General features: G+C 43.9%; 1 protein-coding gene across 4 annotated transcripts in view; it reads right to left on the bottom strand.

Annotated features, from left to right (window-relative positions):
• The window catches only part of SORCS1 (sortilin related VPS10 domain containing receptor 1), a 294,481-nt gene extending 277,146 nt beyond the window's left edge, over positions 1-17,335 (bottom strand). For 3 of the 4 annotated variants that reach the window (XM_061458807.1, XM_061458811.1, XM_061458809.1), the window contains exon 1: positions 16,237-17,335. In XM_061458807.1, coding sequence (XP_061314791.1) covers positions 16,237-16,866 — 630 coding nt within the window. In that variant the 5' untranslated portion in view covers positions 16,867-17,335. The remainder of the gene's footprint in view (positions 1-16,236) is intronic. The other variant, XM_061458808.1, reaches the window with a different exon arrangement.
• Between the last annotated feature and the right edge of the window lie 1,951 nt (positions 17,336-19,286).

The following is a 19,286-nucleotide window of genomic DNA, read 5'->3' as shown; positions in this document are numbered from 1 at the left end:
GATAGGAAACACTTCAGACCACAGCGTTGTTCTTCAGTTGCTGAGATCACTCAGCATCTGCTTTTTCCAAAGCTTACAAACAACTACAGGTCAGCTTCTCTACTAGGAAAAAAAAGCTATTCTTCCACAAACTACCCACAACTTCATAGAGCCCTACAAGAAACCCTCACCCCCCTACACTTACCCCTTATATCTCATCCTCCTCCTCCTTAATCACTTATTTCTTCCACCTGCAAAGATGAAATCACAGTCACCTGAGAGCCCTGTCTTCCTTTCTTTCAAGGGCAAATTTACAGCCTGAGGGCTTTCTTCTAATTGCCTTCAACCGCCTCACCACACCCGAGAATCAATGCTCATCTCTTGTGTTTGTGCCCATCTGTACTGCCTTTATTATTATTATTTACCTTTTAAAAGTTAATTATATAAATCACAAAAAAAAAACTTTATGAGGCTGAACTGAGCAATCACATAACCAATGCTTTAGTAAACTTCATGTTTCTGCTGCTACTTGTTGCCTGTTCACACATTTAAGGAAGAACCAACTATCTGGTCTACCTCCTGCCTAAAAAAGAGACCACTGCAACAAAGTTCCCTGACTCCTACATAAAGCAATCCAGAACATTCCTTGTATGTGTCTCCCAGATCATGGCTGAGACTGTCAGTATTTAGAGCCAGGAATCAAGTATTTGTTTCGAAAGCATTTCAGTGCTCCAAAAGGAACACTGCACAGGATTTGCAATTAACAAAGAGAAAACATCGTTGTGTTGTTAAACACTAAAACAATGTCTGCAATTAACACCTTTTGGAGGCTCCTGCTTGGGTGGAAATCGCATACCTTAGATTCGCAGCTGTCAATCAGCTCATCAGTGAAGAGATCTGAACAATGAAAAAGAGCTATTTGGGTTTCCAAATGTTTCTCTTGGCATCTATTCTCCCCTTTTCTTTCTGGCTAGTTAAGAAATGGCTGAACTGCTGCACTTCTTACTTTCCATACAGCTGTCCTTAGCAAAGCTGAGACTGTTTCACGAACAAAAAGGAATATTTGATATTTAAGTTACCTTCACCGTAACTTTGTAGCAGCCAATGAGGATCATTTTATAGAATGCAAAAATTGCCAAGATTCATTTAAAAGCTGCCTTCTGAGCTACATTCTCTTATCTAAATGTGTGAGGAGCCAGCATTTTTCTGTTATGTGAGGGATTCAGACAGGCTAATGCTTGGTTTCTGTTCCAAGAGGGAAAGGTAAAACCATTAAATTTCCTATGAAAATTAGTATCAGTAAACATCTTTCAGCTGATAATCAACAGCACCAAAGCATTTCCTTTGGATATAATGTCAGAACATTGAACATTAATTTAAAACATATAGAGAAATGGTCGGCACACTCCAGGGGTTATCAGTGATAAAATCCCCACAAGTACTGGCTCAGAAAGGAAAACATTGTATTGCCTTTGAGACTACCCACCAGTTTGTCTCCCTGAGTACCTTCACGGACAAAGAACTTGTTACCGTCAGCAAAAAACCTTCGGTGGTACCCACCATGCAAATAAAGAGACATAGCAGAGAGAAGATAAAAATCTCTTGAGGAGGGAGAAAGAATACAGCTTGTTCGTAGGGCCCTTTCACGGAAGGGAAGGTGAAAGAGAGTAGAAGAGCAATGAGCTTTACACCTCCTGGGAATGGGATAATGTATCATGTAGTGTCCCATATACTCCACATATTCATATATATTCCGTATAAAAGATGCATCCATGATAAAGCGTTAATATCTTGTCATAATCTTGGTGCCAAAGCAGAAGTCAACTGGGAATGCTTCTCACTACTGTTTTTGACACTATCAGAATGCAGACAATTTTGGTTGATATTTTAATGTAGCAAATGTCACTGAAAATGACATACCCCCAAGAAATTTTCTGATTTTGACTAAACTATATTTTTTAGTGGCAAACTCTGTTGACAACTTTCTTTCCCCAAGTGGCTTTAATAGTTATGTTTAATGATTTATGTGTCTCAGCGGCGTTTTCAATTTACTGACGTCATCTGTCCTTCGTAAATTCAACACAGAAGGTGAATATTTAAACCTGTGTGTCATCTATCTTCTTTTGTCCTTACTGAGATACTGCATTCATTTCCCATGCTTCATTATACCATGTATTTCTACAACGACATATTTTCATCTTCTAGCAGCTGCTATCGTATAACATATTTCTGGCTCATTTGAGCAGCTTCTTAGAAGGACAAATTTACTAATGGGTTAAAATTTAATTGATATCGTATCATCTCAGGTCAATTGTCAACCACAAAATTCCATGTATTTAAGCAGAGGCACCAAATTACAGACATCTTTCCTTTACTCTGAACTCCCTCAAATAAAGATCTCCATGTACGTCCTTATTTAAACAAAATGCTCTCTATATAAAAGATCAAGTGCAGGTTTCCTGAGTAACATTCTATAATGAGATGCTGATTCCTTTGTACTATATTCTCTGCTGCTCATAAAATTTCTCAAAGTATCTCTTTCCCCTACTTGCTCATAAAGGTTTGTTTCTCATCAAAATCCACCTTGTCAAACACAGGATTTCTCAGAAATTACTCTTTCTGCCTGGTCTTTCAATAACTCAGCTTTAGAAAGGAATAGATGGATTCTCTTTCTGCCTGCCACAAAGCAGTTCTTGGCTTCAAGTGAATCCTGATTTACATGAGTGGAAAAGGCTGGAAGACACATACTCAACATTCCTCCTCAACCATTTCATTCTGAGATGGTGCCAGACACAATGGAGATATGGAAAGGATAGAGCAAGGCAGGCAATGAAATTTTCTTCTGTTTACATGCATGTGCTTCTTTCTCTTTAGTCTGACAGGAGCACTTGTTAACTCTTCTTGGAAGGATCTCTGTAAAGTACTTTGGAGTTTGTTTTCTTATTTCACTTTAAAGCCATCACTCAGATGCCTCGCTGAAACGTGTCCCTTAAAAATTTGAACAGCACTGAAGAAAATCAGTGCTGCTGTACAAAGCAAAGACATTGACAGCAATTTTTAAAGGACATGAGCAGCCATCAAAGCATACGAAGACCATCCAGAGCACAGACTTTTCCTGGAAATACTTACTACACTCAACATCACTTTAAAAGTTGGAAGAAACAGCAGCATATCTTTGGTTAACTCTAAGAGAAATGTGATGTTTACCTGCACTGAAGCTGTACTTTACCCCCACTGGTCTTTCTACATCCGCGAAAATACAGATGTAATGAACCTGCCAAGAGGGTGGCTGAAAGGGACCTGAACCAAAACAGGACAGAACAGCAGAAATCAATTCTAACTTGGGATAAAACTGAATGGAAGTATTGAGAAGAAAGTGGGAAGCACTAGAAACTTTTTTTTCCTCCCTCCAAATCCACTGGCCCATTCCAAATCCATGCACAAATCAGAAAAACCATCAGTATATGTTACTTGCTCCACTGGATTTCGGGTGGATCCCCACCCTATGTGCATGGGGAAATCATAAAGATAGGCTTTAACATTGTAATGAGTCCTGAACAGTGACAACACTTAAATTCTCTACAGCCTGTTACACTTGAAACAACAACAACAAAATAATAAATGGAGGGGATGTAAATCCAGTATTTCTGGGCTTCAGAGCAAAGGTGGCAAAACTGGCCCACATCTCTGTAATTTGGAGATGCTGAGGTTTGTCAGACCTCAGCTGTATCCTGGCCAGCAGCTCCTCAACTATGCAAGTAGCCTATTGCAATCACAGCTCCTGGCCTGATTCTGAGCTGTGTTATAAGGAATGAAGTCAAAGGAAGCTGAAGAAAAAAGGAAACACTATGTTTTCTACAGAAGTTTTTCAGGAAGGCTTTGACTGTGTAATGGGGAAGAGACTATAGGAACCTGTATCTTACTGACACTTTAATAACTAAAGCCACAGAGCTCCAGTCCAGTTGCTGCAGAACTGGCCCATCCCAAACACACACACACAAAACCAAACCCAATCAAACAAAAAAACCCTAAAAACCAAACCAAACAAAACCCCCAAACAAAACAAAAAAACAAACAAAAAACCCAACCACAAACCCAAAGAAAACCTAGATAGCTTTTTATCCTCCAACCTAATGAATGGGGCTTTCTTCAGATATCGCAACTAGAAGGGAACCATTTCTTCAGAGTCCTGGCTTACCAGTTTTTAAGGTGCATGTGTTCTTGTTTTCGAATTTGGTCTGCAAGAGCAACACTTGGTGTCACCTGGATTTGGAAGAAAGGCTAACAGGACAGGAGTCTCCAAGTTGATGCTGGAAGATGTTATGTGCAGTTCCCTAAACCAGGCACTGTTGTCATACAGCCACATGTATTTCCTGTCAGCACTGAATCCACCATTCATCCTTGTGCTTCTACTTGTCTTATCCATCTGGAAACCAGGAGGGAAAAAAGCAGGTGGACCTAGCAGGACCACCATAGAAGCTTCAGCATGTTCCTCTTTGCATAGAGGATATTCCTGCTGGCTTTACAGCTCCCTGTCGCTAACACCTGCAGCATCCCATTTAATTGCTGCCTTGGCCTGCCAGAGTAGCTGAGATGTTTGACAGCTACTCTGTCAATGCAAGCTGCACTGGCTCGTGGGCAGGCCTGTTCATCGTGACAATTATTAGGGTTATGTTTGCCTTTCATTAATAGAGAAACACTTCCCTTCCCCAGCCCTTCTGCATCAAGGGAAAGCATCAGCACTCGTACACCTACACACACAGGTGAGTGTGGCTCTTTCCTCATGTGTTTATTGTTTTATGGGCTTTTAGGAATCACACTCCAAATGTGCTGCTGTCTCAGCTGTCACTGCTTATCACATTACAATAACGATCGCTGCTTTCAGAAGCCAGTTCAGGTTTAATCATCACTTCCCTCCAAGCTGTCCATCACAGGGTGGTCGCCAGGCAACAGCATCAACAGACAGGGCTGTGGGTGGCTGGTAAGGAGGATGGAGCACACCAGTGTTGCAGGAAGGAAGAACTCACGTTCCTATGGGAGAGGGAGGCACAGGGGTGGTTGAGATTGTCTGGTGGGATCCCAGCTTGCAGCATGATGAAAATAACAGGGATTTCAGTGATTGCAGAATCCAGTGTTTTCATGGAGGAAGAAAAGATGGCAGGACCCCGGCTGATGGCACAGTAATGCATAGTTGGGTTCCTTGCTTCAGCTCTTATAAGTGTCCATGGTCCAGTTCTCTCCATCACAGGTGGCCTGGCAGGACCCTGCTATCCTGCTTAGCTTGCAGCTACAGGCACAGCCTGTGGTTAGAGGCAGCTGGAATCAGCCATATTTATTCCTTTAAAATGAGTTGTTTGGGAATGGATGGGGAATTTTGAAGAAAAAAGAAAGGCCACATTTTAACTTATAAAAATTGAAAATGAAATAGAAGACAACACTGATATTGGAGCTTTTCATCCAAAAGATGAAAATGAGCCAGAGAATGTTTTGGTTTGTTTTGTTTCATTTTGTTTTTCAGGAGATACACAATTAAACAGACATTTGTCATTTAAACAAACAGATGCAGATCTTTGTTAAAGTATCTTTGGGTTACAACAGCCTAAATTGTTATTGCTAAACTTCAGCAGCTCTTCTGTAGAGACACTATGTCACTGGATCCAGGCTAAGTCCAGTTCTATGTTATTGTCTCTAGCCCAGGTATTAAATTTAATGCATCTGCTGTTTTGCTCATGTGTCTTTTATTTACCTGTTTCTCCTTTCCCATGGAAAAAATCTATTGAATTTCATGCAAACAATGTAAAATCTAAAATTTATTGGCAGGTAGCCGTTTCCAAAATCTGATTGTTTCCAATAATGATTAATTTAAAGCTTTTATCTTTCATCTATAGAAACGTAGTTTTCTTCTTGGAAATTGGAACCTAAACTCAACAGAAAACAAATTAACTTTCCATATCATGTTCTTTGGCATTTACAGCTTGATTTTCACTACAAGCACGTTTTTTTACACATAAAAATATATTTACATTTACACGTAGGTAAATTCTCCAAAAACTAAGGACCTTGAATATTCCATTTGAATATCTAGTGGAATTCGTTTCTCCTTGGTCTGTTTTCAGACAATATTCTATGAAAGGTACTGGCAACACTCTTAGCCAAGGCAGGGAACATTAAGCTATTTCTAAAGGTTTATACCAACCGAGGCACACGCAGAGAAAGGAAGCAGATGACCTTTTTCATCTATTGAAAATATACCTTGGATTTAAAATATTTTTTTTTCCATGCAAATCTACTCCAAATGATTAAATGGGCCCCATTCCCCCATTACTGAAGAATTTCCCAGAGATTTCTGAATCAGGAATTTTATGATTCCTCTATCCCCCCTCTGATTAAAAAAAAAGTGCACCTGAGAAAATCACATATTGAGCAGGGACAATTTATGAAGAGAAAAACAACGCTACGTTTGTTATATAAATCAACCTTAAATGCAGTGGGAGAGGTGAAGGAGGAAAAGACATTTGGGGAAAGACATGGGATGTCTCTGTTGGGTTATCTAAATAGCCTGAGATTTTCTAAAGAGCCTTTTATTTCCTCCTGAAGACCTGCATGAAAACAATCTGCAAGAGCTGTTGGCACCGCTGTCCTTCAATAATCATCAGCAAAGGTGATATAAAACCTAACACAAATAGCACATGAGCACCAATGGTGAGCTGGGAGCAGTGTTTAAGGAATCAAAAGCTTCCTATGTGTAGCTGAACACTCTCCAACCAAAAAAATCAACCCCAAACCAGCCCTCCCATGCCTTGGGAACACGTCTGCCTTGAAATGCCAACGGCAAATCATCCCTTTCCATCTATTCTCCTTCATCTCTTGATTTACTATATTTGTGCAAAGCATGGAAGACTCTCTAAATGGGCTCTTAAGTTCCAAGGGGCAGCAAGAAATGATAAGCAGGCCAGGGGAGGATGTATTCCTGAGGGCAGTCTGAAAGCTGTCTTGATGAATTTCAGACACCCTCTCTCAACACCAGCCATATATTTTTGTACTAGATGCACTCCAGTACTTTTACCAGCCCAGAGAGTCCAAGAGTCTCTTCCCTGCCTTGCTGCTTCTGCATCAGAAAATGCAATACTAGGGGGAAACTTGGCTATTTTTCTTTATGTGGACAACCTCTCTGGGAATGAAGGTGGGTGATGTTTGCTGGTATCATGTAATTTACTGCCTTACTCATACTCTGTGGTCTCTTTATCTTGCCTTGAGGTTCATCAGCCACACTTACCAGCAACACAGCATGGCTCAACCCCTTTATCCCACCCTGCCACTCACTTGGGGTGGGCTTTGTCTCATCTGGGCTATCTCTGAGTTTTCCTTCCAGGAAAAGAAAAATCACAAGACCTGTAACTCCCTTCACTTTGCTACCCCTGCAGCAGTTCTGCCCCTAACCACAGCACAGGGAGAGAGCACCAGGGGCTCTGCCCCAGCATGGGCTGCTCTTGGTGGGGATACTTAGCACTGACATCCCTCCATAGCAACAGAAATAGGTCTGACTTCCCACCTTTTTCCCCCCACACTGCCTAAATCTCTATCTCTTTCCCTCTCGCCCCATATCAGAGGCATCTGAGCACAGCCTGCCCTGAGCATATCCCTGGCAAGGCAGCACATGGGGGAGAAGTTCAGAGGTAGCTCTCAGTCCCAGTGTGCTATCACACGAGAACATCACCCCGCTAATTAGGGACAGAATGTGAGGTTAAATTAAGTTCTTGGGGACCCTCTGAAAGAAAGGAATTACATTTTAGGACATATCCTTAGATATCCATTTCCATCTTAAAGCACTTTCCTTTTATGTTCGCCAAGGAGACAAAGTGTGGTACCAAGTAAAAGTGTTATTGTGTTACCAGCACAGAGAATTAGGGATTAAGTGCTCTCATGTTAACTGTTGTTTGATTTAAGAGACAGCCAAAAAAATTGCAAGTGGCTAAAAATCATTTTACTGCATCAACCTTTATATGCATTTAAAATTCCAAAATAATTAGTCTATCACCCAATGCTGCCATTTGAATTGGAATCAAGGCCCATTTTCATTTCACATAGAAATGTCAATTAGAGCTGTGGGAGTCATTGATTTCTTGGTTTGCTGGCCAGATATATAAAAAAAGAGAGAAGTGCCTTCTATCAGTCTGGTACTTTTTCTCCTCCTATGAAATGAAAACCTGAGTGTAGCTTTGGCTTTGGATGAACAGGGACCAGTAAACACAGCTTTTATAATAACATCAGTTTCCCAAATATAGGCAAATATAGTTTTAGATGCTCTATCATTCCCAGGCTTGCACACCAGATTAGGATACAGGACTCACAGGATGCTCCTGCCCTGTGAAGCAGTAGCTAGACGCAATGCCATCTCAAATGTCACTAGATGCCTCTGTGTGGGACACTGCATCAAGGTTTTTGTATCACTGGATCATTTTTAAATATAGAATGAAAGAATTGGAAATCCATTCAAAAAAATGCTGCCTTGAAACAAAACAATGAAAAAGGCATTACACGTAAGCTTTCATGATTTTAGCTCGTTTGGGGCTGCTTCTCAGGAGCCTTGAGAGCAAAAGGAAATTAGTGTGAACCTACGAAATGCTCTGGCCAAGCTACAACAGCATTTTCCAGAGGAAGAAGTCTTTGATGGGGCAGTTTCACTCCCCTCGCTGGAGCTCTGCACAATGTTGTATTGTTGTTGTATTCAGTCTGGCATAGCAAGAAAGGCCCAGAGGAGACAAAATTGTCCAAGATTGTCTGATGCTAAACTTACAGCCCTTCACATGTAAAGCTGAACCACAACTGAATGGGTCAGAATGGTCTCTAACCTTTCCAGAATGAATTAAGGACTTCTGACCTTCTTGCTTCCCCCTCTGGACAGACCCCATCATGACTGCCAGGTCAGGGAAATATAAAAGTCTTCTTTGAAGTCAGGAGGAAAGGGAAATAAAACTTTTCTTTTATAAAGTACAGTATTAAAAAGATTGAAAACTATAACCCTATTGCTTTATATAGTTTATAGCCTCTCGATATTGCAGGAATGTCAGTTGCAACTGTCAGTGCTCTTCCATTATTCTCCTTAATCTCCCCTTGTGATAGGACTTGCATATCCCACCTGTCAAGTCTGGGTTGGATGCTCCTCACCATCTTCCAAACTCTTTCACAGAGACCAGATTCATAGAGACAAGACTTTCTTCTTGTCCTCATGGATTCTCTTTCACCTACTTCTTTCTCTCAGTGCACAGCTATTCTTATTAATGATTTCCCAAATATCCGATTTCGTATTCTGTATATGAAAAGCCTACGTTTTATGCAGTCAAGAAATATATCTAGAGATGGACAGCAACACAGAAGAAAGACATACTATGGCTATTGACTCATTTTTGCTAAATCAAATGCACACACCCTCAAAAAACCCACACACCTCAAAACATTCTGGTTAAATAAAGTCCTACTCACACTTACAGGAAATTGTCCAGTGTCTTCTCTCACTGAAGGCTTGTTTTAAAGGATGCTTCATATCTACAATGGATGTAAAGTATCTTTGATCTACACAGTGGTAAATCTAGTTCAGAAGACCAAAATCTGAAACAGGGAACTTTTAGCAATACTATTTTTTTTTTTGACTTGATTTTTTTTCTGGTTTAAATCCTCATTTTTGTTTCCTCACTTTTTATTCAGCCCTTACTAAATATATTCTCATTAGCTCTAGCAAGAGATTAGCCTGAAACAGTGTCTGCATCTGGTGCATAATACTATTAATACTATTACATGTTGTTGTAATATGTAACCAGCTCATACTACATCTCACTGAAGTATTTTAATGCAGGCATGTTCCTCAGATAAATCCTTTTGGGGACTTGCTTCCTGCACCTTAGGAACCAATCTAAATGCAAAGTGATTGACAGTGAGATCATTCCTCACTGTGTGTCTCACTGTGTATCTGGCTGTGCGTTCCACATCTATGTTCATGTCCTTAAAACTCCTCCTTTATAATAATGCAATTGCCATGGGAGGAAGGGAGCAGTGCGCTATCACAGTGTCATACAACATAATGTCAGTCACTCACTGGATGATGTTTGCAGGTCCTTCATCCATCCCTAGCTCTACACTGGAGCCACAGCTCTGCCAGCAAGGGAAGGACAGAGGCTATGAACTACAGCCTGCTGCATGAACACAGCATCTGAGCAAAGAAGTCTCAGAGTGAGATGATATGAAAAGTGACATTTTGATTGTGATCCTCCTTTCTGGTGTGAACAGAGGAACGCTGGTGATTTAACACACTTTTGCCATGCCTTTACTGTCTCACTTGTAAAAGGGAATATATTTCTTATCATCTGCATGCAACTGTGTTCATAAAAAGCAAAAATCTGATTCAAATTCGAGCTCTCAGGTACCTGACTCCTAGAAATTCACAGTTCACTTTCCACAATGTGTCTTACAAGCAGATACAGAAAGAACAGTGCTTGCTTGATTTAGCAAACCAGAGGCTGAAAGGGAATGTGATCACTGCCTGTAAAATAATTCCAGGGGGCGTAAGTGCCAGGAAGGGAAGATAACTTTAAATAAAAGGCACATGCACAAATGGGGAAAAAAAAAAGTATCTCAATTGCCTAATGGCAATGTTAGAACAGAAATCAGATAGAAGTTTCCAACAGCCAGGAGAATAAGGCTTATAAAGCTATCAGAAAAGGAAGAAGGCAATAGGATGGTGGGTTGAAAGAAACCCAACTGTTTTTAAGATGCAGTTTGATCAGTTTATGGCTGTAGGATACAGTACCTGCAGCCCTGTGCCGTTCTTGAAGTTCCTAATTTATAAAGTAGGTTTGAACACTTCAACTCAAAATCCAGCAACAAGTGATTCATAATTACTTTATCCAGCAGGAAATACAACAGACTGGAAATATACAGGTATATTGTTATCCTGCCTTACATGTGCCCACTTCGTCCCGTCGAGTAAGAGCCTGCAACACAGTCTCATCTTGCCTAAAAGTTCTCCCATAAGAGACCTAAGTCTTCCCCTGTTGTCTAGTGTAATCACCTGACAATAGCAGTGATGATCTTGCAGGTTTCATTCTGCACTGGACCCATCAGTTGTATTGATTTTCTACTGTGGATGGAATGTAAAACCTCTCTGGCCGTGATTGTTTTGCATCTGGTCCAAACTCCATCTCCATCAGTCCTTTGAGGATCTTCTGTTGTGGAGGACCTTTGAGAAGCCCCGCTTTGTCTTTCCAGGCACATAAATCACTGAAGTCTGAACCACTGTTTAAGGGTATTGTGACTGTGTAAAAGCCAATCTCCAGAGATCTGCCAATGACACCAAGTTGTGTGGTTCAGTTGATATGCTGGAGGGAAGGAATGCCATCCAGAGGGGCCTTAACACACTTGTGAGGTGGGCTGATGCCAACCTCATGAAGTTTAACTATGACAAGTGGAAGGTCCTACACCTGGGTCAGAGCAATCCCAGGCACAGCTACAGGTTGGGCAGAGAAGAGATTCAGAGCAGCCCTGTGGAGAAGGACTTGGGGCTGTTGGCTGATGAGAAACTTAACATAAGCCAGCTTCAGTGTGCTCTCCCAGCCCAGAAAGCCAACCGTATCCTTTTGGCTGCATCAAAAGGAGCGTGACCAGCAGGTCGAAGGAGGTGATCCTGCCCCTTTACTCTGCTCTTGTGAGACCTCACCTGGAGTACTGTGTGCAGTTCTGGTGTCCTCAACATAAAAAGGACATGGAACTGTTGGACAAGTCCAGAGAAGGGCCACGAGGATGATCAGGGGACTGGAGCACCTCCCGTATGAAGACAGGCTGAGGAAGTTGGGGCTGTTCAGCCTGGAGAAGAGAAGGCTGTGTGGAGACCTCGTAGCAGCCTTCCAGTATCTGAAGGAGGCCTATAGGGATGCTGGGGAGGGACTCTTCATTAGGGACTGTAGTGACAGGACAAGGGGTAACGAGTTAAAACTTAAACAGGGGAAGTTTAGATTGGATATAAGGAAGACATTTTTTACTGTAAAGGCGGTTAGGCACTGGAATGGGTTGCCTAGGGAAGTTGTGAATGCTCCATCCCTGGTGGTGTTCAAGGCAGAGCCTTGGGTGATATGGTTTAGTGTGAGGTGTCCCTGCCCATGGCAGGGGGGTTGGAATTGGGTGATCTTAAGGTCCTTTCCAACCCTAACTATTCTATGATTCTATGATTCTACTTGCCCTAATGTCTGGCCCAGGAGAGCACTCGGTCCACTGCAAGGCAACAGTAAGCTGCCTTATTAAGCAAATGTGAAACCCATGCTGCTTTCCCTCACAGCACACTTTACAGAACAAGCTATAGCATCAAAGCTCTTATTCAGACTCCCTTCTGACCTCCTCCAATGTTTTTTGCTCTTTTTCCAGGATACTTTCAAATGAACAAGTCAGGGACTAATCTCACTCCAAGCCAGCCTAGGACATAAGCAGTCTTGGTGTCTTGTGAGCTCTGATCCATCCATTTCCCAAAAGTTCATAATGGACGTCTCCTAGAGATTTGCTTCTCTCCACTTAAACCAAGCCTCTCTTTTAGCTCCTCACACAAATCTCGGCTAGCTGTTTTCTCCTAGTCTACAGCATAGCATTAAGGGAGTTATGGGGATTCCAAATCTAGAGTGTTTGAATATACCACATCAGGAAGCACTTATGCTATCTCTGTGAGCTAGAAAACATGCCAGCTTCTACACTTTCCAGTGATGAATTGCAAAAAGTGGTACAAAAAGGCAGCTCTCACTTGTGTGTCATTTGAGAAAGATTTTACCTTACAGGATCTTTTACTCCAGTTACTACAGAGGCCAGTGGAAAATCTCTCAGGATGTATCAATGCACGTAAATTAAGCAGTTCCAGGACCCATTCACAGACTCAATAGTCTATACTCTTATTGCGTTGACAAAATGGTTCCAGGCAGGCTACTGGCATGGGCCAGTTAACACCTTCCTGGATGATTCCCACAGTCTGGGGCTCAGAACAAGCCAATGAGTGATTCCAGCACCCAGTTTAGCTGCAACCACTCTTCCCTGTTTTGCAGTCTGAGAGCTCAGGATTGTGGAAATGCTGCCAGCCTTGTGTGGCCTTGCCCAGTTCCACTGGAGCAGAGAAAGTATGGCCAACCTGGGTTTTAATACAACACTGGATACACTCCCAGCTTCTTTCCCATCAGCCATCTGATATCCAATCTCCCTACACCTATGCTCTCCTCTGGGGAACTCCTGCTGGCTCCACCAGTGAAAAAGCCAAGGTATAAAGGAGGGATTAATGCACATGTGAAGTATATGCCTATGGTGTGAGCTGGGCATACTCCGAATGTCTGGATATGGATACTGTGCTGGAGGGCAAGCTGTCCAGGGAGCACCCAAATTCGTTGATGGGCCAAAATAATCCCCGATATAAGACAATTTGTGGATTTATACCTGGGCTATTGCTTGTTCTTCCTATTGTACCTGTGGCCAAGCAAACAGCAAGTTTATTCTCAGAGCACAGTGCTGTCAGTGAGATGGTGCACACACTCATCATGAAATCACAGCCAAGGCTGAAAGTACCTGCAAATACCAAGAACAATCACTCACAGAAATCAGGAGTCCTTTAAGAGGTCCCTTCTCCATTAGATGCACTGTAATTATAACCAAAGCACTATCAAAATAAAGATACAAGGCTGAGGCTGACAGAATTAGATACACTGCAACAGAAAAACTTGGTGCTGACAGTGCTTTAATTTTCCAGCTTTTCAAACTAAAGAGATTTCAAATATTTTAAGATTTGCTTTTTTTCCTGTACTGACACAGATGCCACAAACTACAATCGTCTTCATAGTGCCCCTGTGCCTGGGTGAAAGGCAAAAGCTGTTTGACAGCAGCATTTAGAGAGCACACCGAATGAAAACATGAGGTGTGTTGCATTCCCCCGCCATGGCAGGGACACACACACAGGCAGGAAGCCAGCAGCTGCCACTGCTGAGTGTGGCCAGGACACTGGGGTTACACAGTATCCCTCACAAGCAGCATCATGAGATCTCCTGCGACCCCTGTGCAGGCAGAAAGACATGTGTTGTACCCTAAAGAAAGCATTTCACCCCAGCCCACTCCCAGATCTTCCACAGACAAGTCCTCAAAACCCCCATTTGGTCAGTGCCACTTTGGGCTACCTCCTGGAACATGCACTATTGTTTCAGCTAAGCCCAGACAAGCCTGTTGAGCATCCAAGTCCTGCTGAGGCCCAGCTTCATTCCATGTTGTAAAGGGTATGCAATCACAGGACAGGATAGCACAGCACTGCCAGAGCCCTCAGTAATCTCCCCGTGCGCAATGCAACCTGCAGCTCTTTGGGAAGGACAGTAGCAAAATATTTCCCCACAGCTCCCTGAAAACATTTATACCAAGACACTAGTAAATATAATAAATATAATAGGGAAGTAAATCAGTCCCTGGCATTAGTAGTCCATACTACTACAGTGGGCAGAACCATAGGTACATGGATGTGTGTACCTATGTATAATGTATTAATGTATTTAATGTATAATTAAATACATATATAACAATGCATGTGTCTTAATAAATGCACAGATGAAACAATTGCAGTGATTGACCTAATAAAAGTACAGCTGAAACATAACTGCAGTGATAGACCAGGAAAACTGATGCCTGCTGGATGACTTTTTATATCAAAAGCTTTTTCTTAGCAAATGGGTCACTTTAAACCAGCATCAGCCTCCATTCAATTTGTCTGAACAGACCTGAGTTCCTACAGGGCAGCTTCTCTTTGCACAACTGCGTGAGAAACAGGCTAACTGAGTTGTGAAGAAAGGGGAAAGTCCTTCAAAATAGAGATGACAAGTATTCCTCTGTCATTTAATTGATTAAAATGCTCCTGATAAAACCATAAAACCATGTCCCAATTAAGTAGGGCTGAACCCCACAGTGAGGTGCTTATGACATCTGCTGTAATTCTAAATTGGGTGGCTGTGATATACCTCACTACAATCTATACCACGAGGAATTCATAATGATTAGACCATTATTTCAGAATGTTGCTAGGCTCCTAGGACTAAAAGCTGAAAAGAAGGTGAAGGATTTCTGCCAAGCAGCCAGACACATGGCATTACAGCTGCAGACACCTTAAAGGAGAAGAGCCCAAGCCCCCCTTTCTCCTGTGAAGTTGTATAGGCAACAAGCATGTGGTATTAGCATCCCTTTCTGTTACTAGTGCTCTGTTTGCTGTCTCTAAGAGGCAAAGTGACAGAAGTAGCATTCAGGCAGACAGTTTCCCCCACTTCTGCTACTCCACAAGCAGAGTTAATGGCAAGCAGAAAGCCCACCAGGCAACTCACTCTGCCTTCCCCAGGCCTCAGCCCTTGATGCCAGGTTGCCTCTGCAATAGAGGACAGATACAGCACTCAAGTTAACTTGGTAACTTTGATGACAGGACTATTGATACAGCTTGGAGACCAGTCACCTATTGTTATTGCTGGTTTTGTTTTGCTTGGCTCATCTTGGAGGTGTTCTGCTATTATTCTGGGAAAGAGGCAAGAACTGTCTTATTTTAACACCTTGGTGACAAGAGACTAAAAGCAGCTTTAGCCCTTGCACAGAGGCACCTCAGAGATGAAGTCCTGAAACCATCCAGCGTCTCCCTATCGGAAGGCCCTGGGGATGAGCCCTTGGGCTGACGTGGGCCACCAGGGCTAGGCGGAGGAGGAGCAGCACCAGAGGGGCTCTCCCAGGCCTTGCTTGCAGCTGAGCCTCCCAGGCTCCAGGCGGGGGTTACCCCGAGGAGAAGACAGGGTGCACGGACAGCTGCCCCAGCGGAGATCGCCACAGGGGGTGGCTGTGGTTTATCCCTCTCTGCTCCCAGGGGGAGGGAAAAATGGGCTGGAGGGGGCTGTGCTCTGGTTTATCTTTCTCTGCCTCCGGGTTGAAGGAGAAAAGGGTTGGTTGGAGGGGGCTGTGCTCAGCGGGCGGGCGGCGGAAAGTTTTTTTGCTCCAGAAGAATGGCCCTTTTGAAGCACTTCTGCCCCACTGCACACTGCTAAGCGAAGCCAATCCCCGTCGCCCGGAGGAGTAAAATTCCCTCTCGAAGAAGAATTAAAACCCAGCACCCCCATCCTACCCCACAGAACAAGGGGAAAAGGGAAAAAAAAAGGATTTAAAAAAAAAAAAAAGGAAAAAGCGGACAAAAGCACCCCTCTCCCTCCCGCAGCCCGCCGCGGCGGTACTCACGCTGCTGTTGTGCCCGGACCAGTGCACCATGGCTTGGTTGTGCGCCGAGTCGCCGGCGAGGGCGAAGGTGGTGCTGCCCAGCCGCAGCTCCTCCAGCCCGAAGCGGGCGGCGCCGCTCTCTCCCGGCTCCCGCCCCGCCGCGCCCCGCGGGCTGCGGCCCCGCCGCCGCCGCACCGACCCCGGCCGACTGCCCGCCGCGGGGGACCCCCGGCCGCGGAGAGGTTGCTCCTCGGCAGGAGCCGCTGCCGCCGCCGCTCGGGGCCGGCTCTGCCCGGTCACTTTCTCGGTGTCCCTGGTCACTCGCCGGGTCTCCCAGCCGCTGAATTTCGTCCCTGGAGGAGCAGGAGACAGGGTCGCTCGCAGCCCGGCATCCTCCGCCTCCTTCCCGGCCCCTTGCCCTCTCTCACCTCCCTTCTTTCCGGGGAATCTCCTCTGCTCCTTTTCTCCTCTGTCGGTCCTCAAATGCATTAGTAATCCCTGCTGCGGATGTTGCTGCTGCGGCTTCAACTGGGAACGGCAGGATCTGCAAGTTATTTCTGCACCGGTAAAGCCAAAAGTGAAGAGGAAAAGCCATGTCCAGTATAGCAGAGCAACGTGCCAGGCTGGGTACCAGCCAGCAACTTTTTCCATCGCTGCTGACTGCTGATGAGTGCGAGGGAGAAAGAGCAAGAAGGAGAGAGCAGGAGCGAGAGAGCGAGGTGCTGCCGATTTACCCGCCGCGGGGTAAACACAGCGAGAACTCCACAAAGTTTCGGACTCTGCTGTGTTAGATGTGGCGGGGGCAGGGGAGATTGTTCTCTTCCCCCTCTTTTTTGCCCCTTGTTTTCTTTTGCTTCTTTTGCACTTTTCCCTTTTTTCCCCTCTTTTTTTTCCCTTTTTTTTTTTTTTCCTTTCCCCCCCAAGACTGGCGTCGCTGATCAGGCGTTTGATGGAAGCCAAAGCCACAACCACACGGGGGAGGAGCTGAACTGAAATCAGAGAGAGAGGGAGAGAGAGAGGAGCAAATCCTGGCTGGTGATTCCTCCCGGCTGCCTCCGTGGAAGTCTCTGCTCGCTCCTCTCCCGCTCGCTCTCTCTCTGCTTGCTCCCACTTGGCCGCTTCTGCATCACACTCCTCCCGCAGCCGCCCCGCCAGGACGCCCTGCGTGTGTCGTGAGCGATTGGTTATTCACACCCCCCCCACACACACATTACACACACACAACACTCCATGACTTACCCCAACTTTTAAACTCAAATCACCCTATCCCTTCCATCAGCTCAAACCTCTAAAACCCACTCCCCAACATACTAAACCCACCTCACATGGACTTGGAAGCAAACGTGCAAAGTGGAGGAGCAATACATACATATAAACACACATACATGTGTGTATAGTGTTTCCAGAGGAGATATTTTAATTCGATTAAGTGGGCTTAAACGACTGATCAGGCTCTGAAATGTCCCTATGAAACTTGCCAACTACAGTTGCTGGGAATAGGCAGCTGTGCTTGGTTTGACAGAGAGAAAGTCACATTTCTACCCCTCCGTTCCCTCCTCTGCTTTTGCTTTGCTGTACTGTCATTTACAGTAGCTGTCGATGTTTCAATAAATCTCTCAGGCATGGCGGAGATGTACTCACACAAATGCTGATGGGGACAGGGACAAGATTTTGGAAATGAAATGACAGCAGTTGGTGGTGGGAGATGGGGAGAGAGATTCCCCACCACTGGTTTATCAGCAGCAAAACCCGTTTCTGCTCTAGCTGTCTCACATTTTCAGGACCAGCAGTTTCTCCCCCAGGAGCTGTGCTCCTCTCTTACTAGATCTCTTTCACAAGGAGCAATCACTAGCAGTGGCCAGAGGAGATCACCAGTCTCTGCAGATATTGGTATCTGCTGGCCATGGGAGACACTGGTAACTTACCAGAGGCAGCACCACTGTCTGATGCAGGACAGTGGCCCTAGGTTTAACAGACCTACACAATTGTGGGAATTAAGACTATTCCACTGGATTTTATTCCATCACATCTCCCTGCTTTCATTCCTTCCCATTTGATTTCCAGAAGAGTTTAGTTTTTAATTAATGTTTTTGACATTTCCTTCCTGACATGGAAGACTTCATTGTATTTTTTGGCAGTGCATTACGGAAAGAGATTTACCGATTTGTTCCACATTCTTCTAGAGATTTCACTCAAATGTTTACTGGTGACACGTCTCGGGATATTAGCACAAGACCACAGGTGAAGGGAGACTTACAGTAATTGAGGTTGAGCATAACTTCATGCTGCTTACAACAATGATGGATTGTCTGCAGTGTAACCACCAGACCTCAACTAAATCTACCAATTAACTGCATACCTGTTCCCAGATCTCCCAGCTAAATGGTTACTCTTAGTTACAGCCTGCTGGTATAATAATTATCGCTTTGCATTTAAACAGCTCCTTTCCTTTACCAAGCCCAAAGCTCTTCACAAAGACCACTCTTGCTGTATAAATGGGGAAACTGAGTCACAGTGTGATCAGCCAAGCAAGAAGGATTGGAAATGGAGCTACCTTATTATCAACCCACTTCTTTGTTTTCTATACAGTAGATTGACCAGATGGATCTATCCCAAATGGTGCACTAAAGGATAAGTCTCTTAAAAAGCCTTTAATCTAAAGGGATGAAATTAAAAGATGAGTGGGCAATGCAGAAAAAGAACTTGGAAGAGGGAAATTAATAAGAGGTCAGGGGAAATTTCTTCTGGGATTGTCATAGAGATTTACATGCCAATGAGTGGCTAAGGCTAATGAGGGAAACAATATAGCTGCCTCATTTAGGCACATTATTATCTCTGGATTGTGATGAGTGACCACTAAGAAATGTGGATGTGCCTGTGATAGTGCACACCTTATACACTGTGAGTATACTGTACCTGCAGAGCTCTTCAACAAATGCACACAATTCAGTCATGGAGAGAAAATGCCGGATCTGACCTGAGGGCCACAGCCACTTTTTGTTCAGCATAACCTTTGTTGTGGGTGGATATAGGACAGAGATGTACAGTACCAGCCTTTCCCTCATCACTGT

This window comes from Pezoporus flaviventris, unplaced genomic scaffold (assembly GCF_033815535.1).
Source record: "Pezoporus flaviventris isolate CSIRO_AGI_PZ_B2104156 unplaced genomic scaffold, CSIRO_AGI_Pfla_v1 ptg000029l, whole genome shotgun sequence".
NCBI classification, from domain to species: Eukaryota; Metazoa; Chordata; class Aves; order Psittaciformes; family Psittacidae; genus Pezoporus; species Pezoporus flaviventris.
This window is presented reverse-complemented; position numbering and strand designations above follow the sequence as displayed.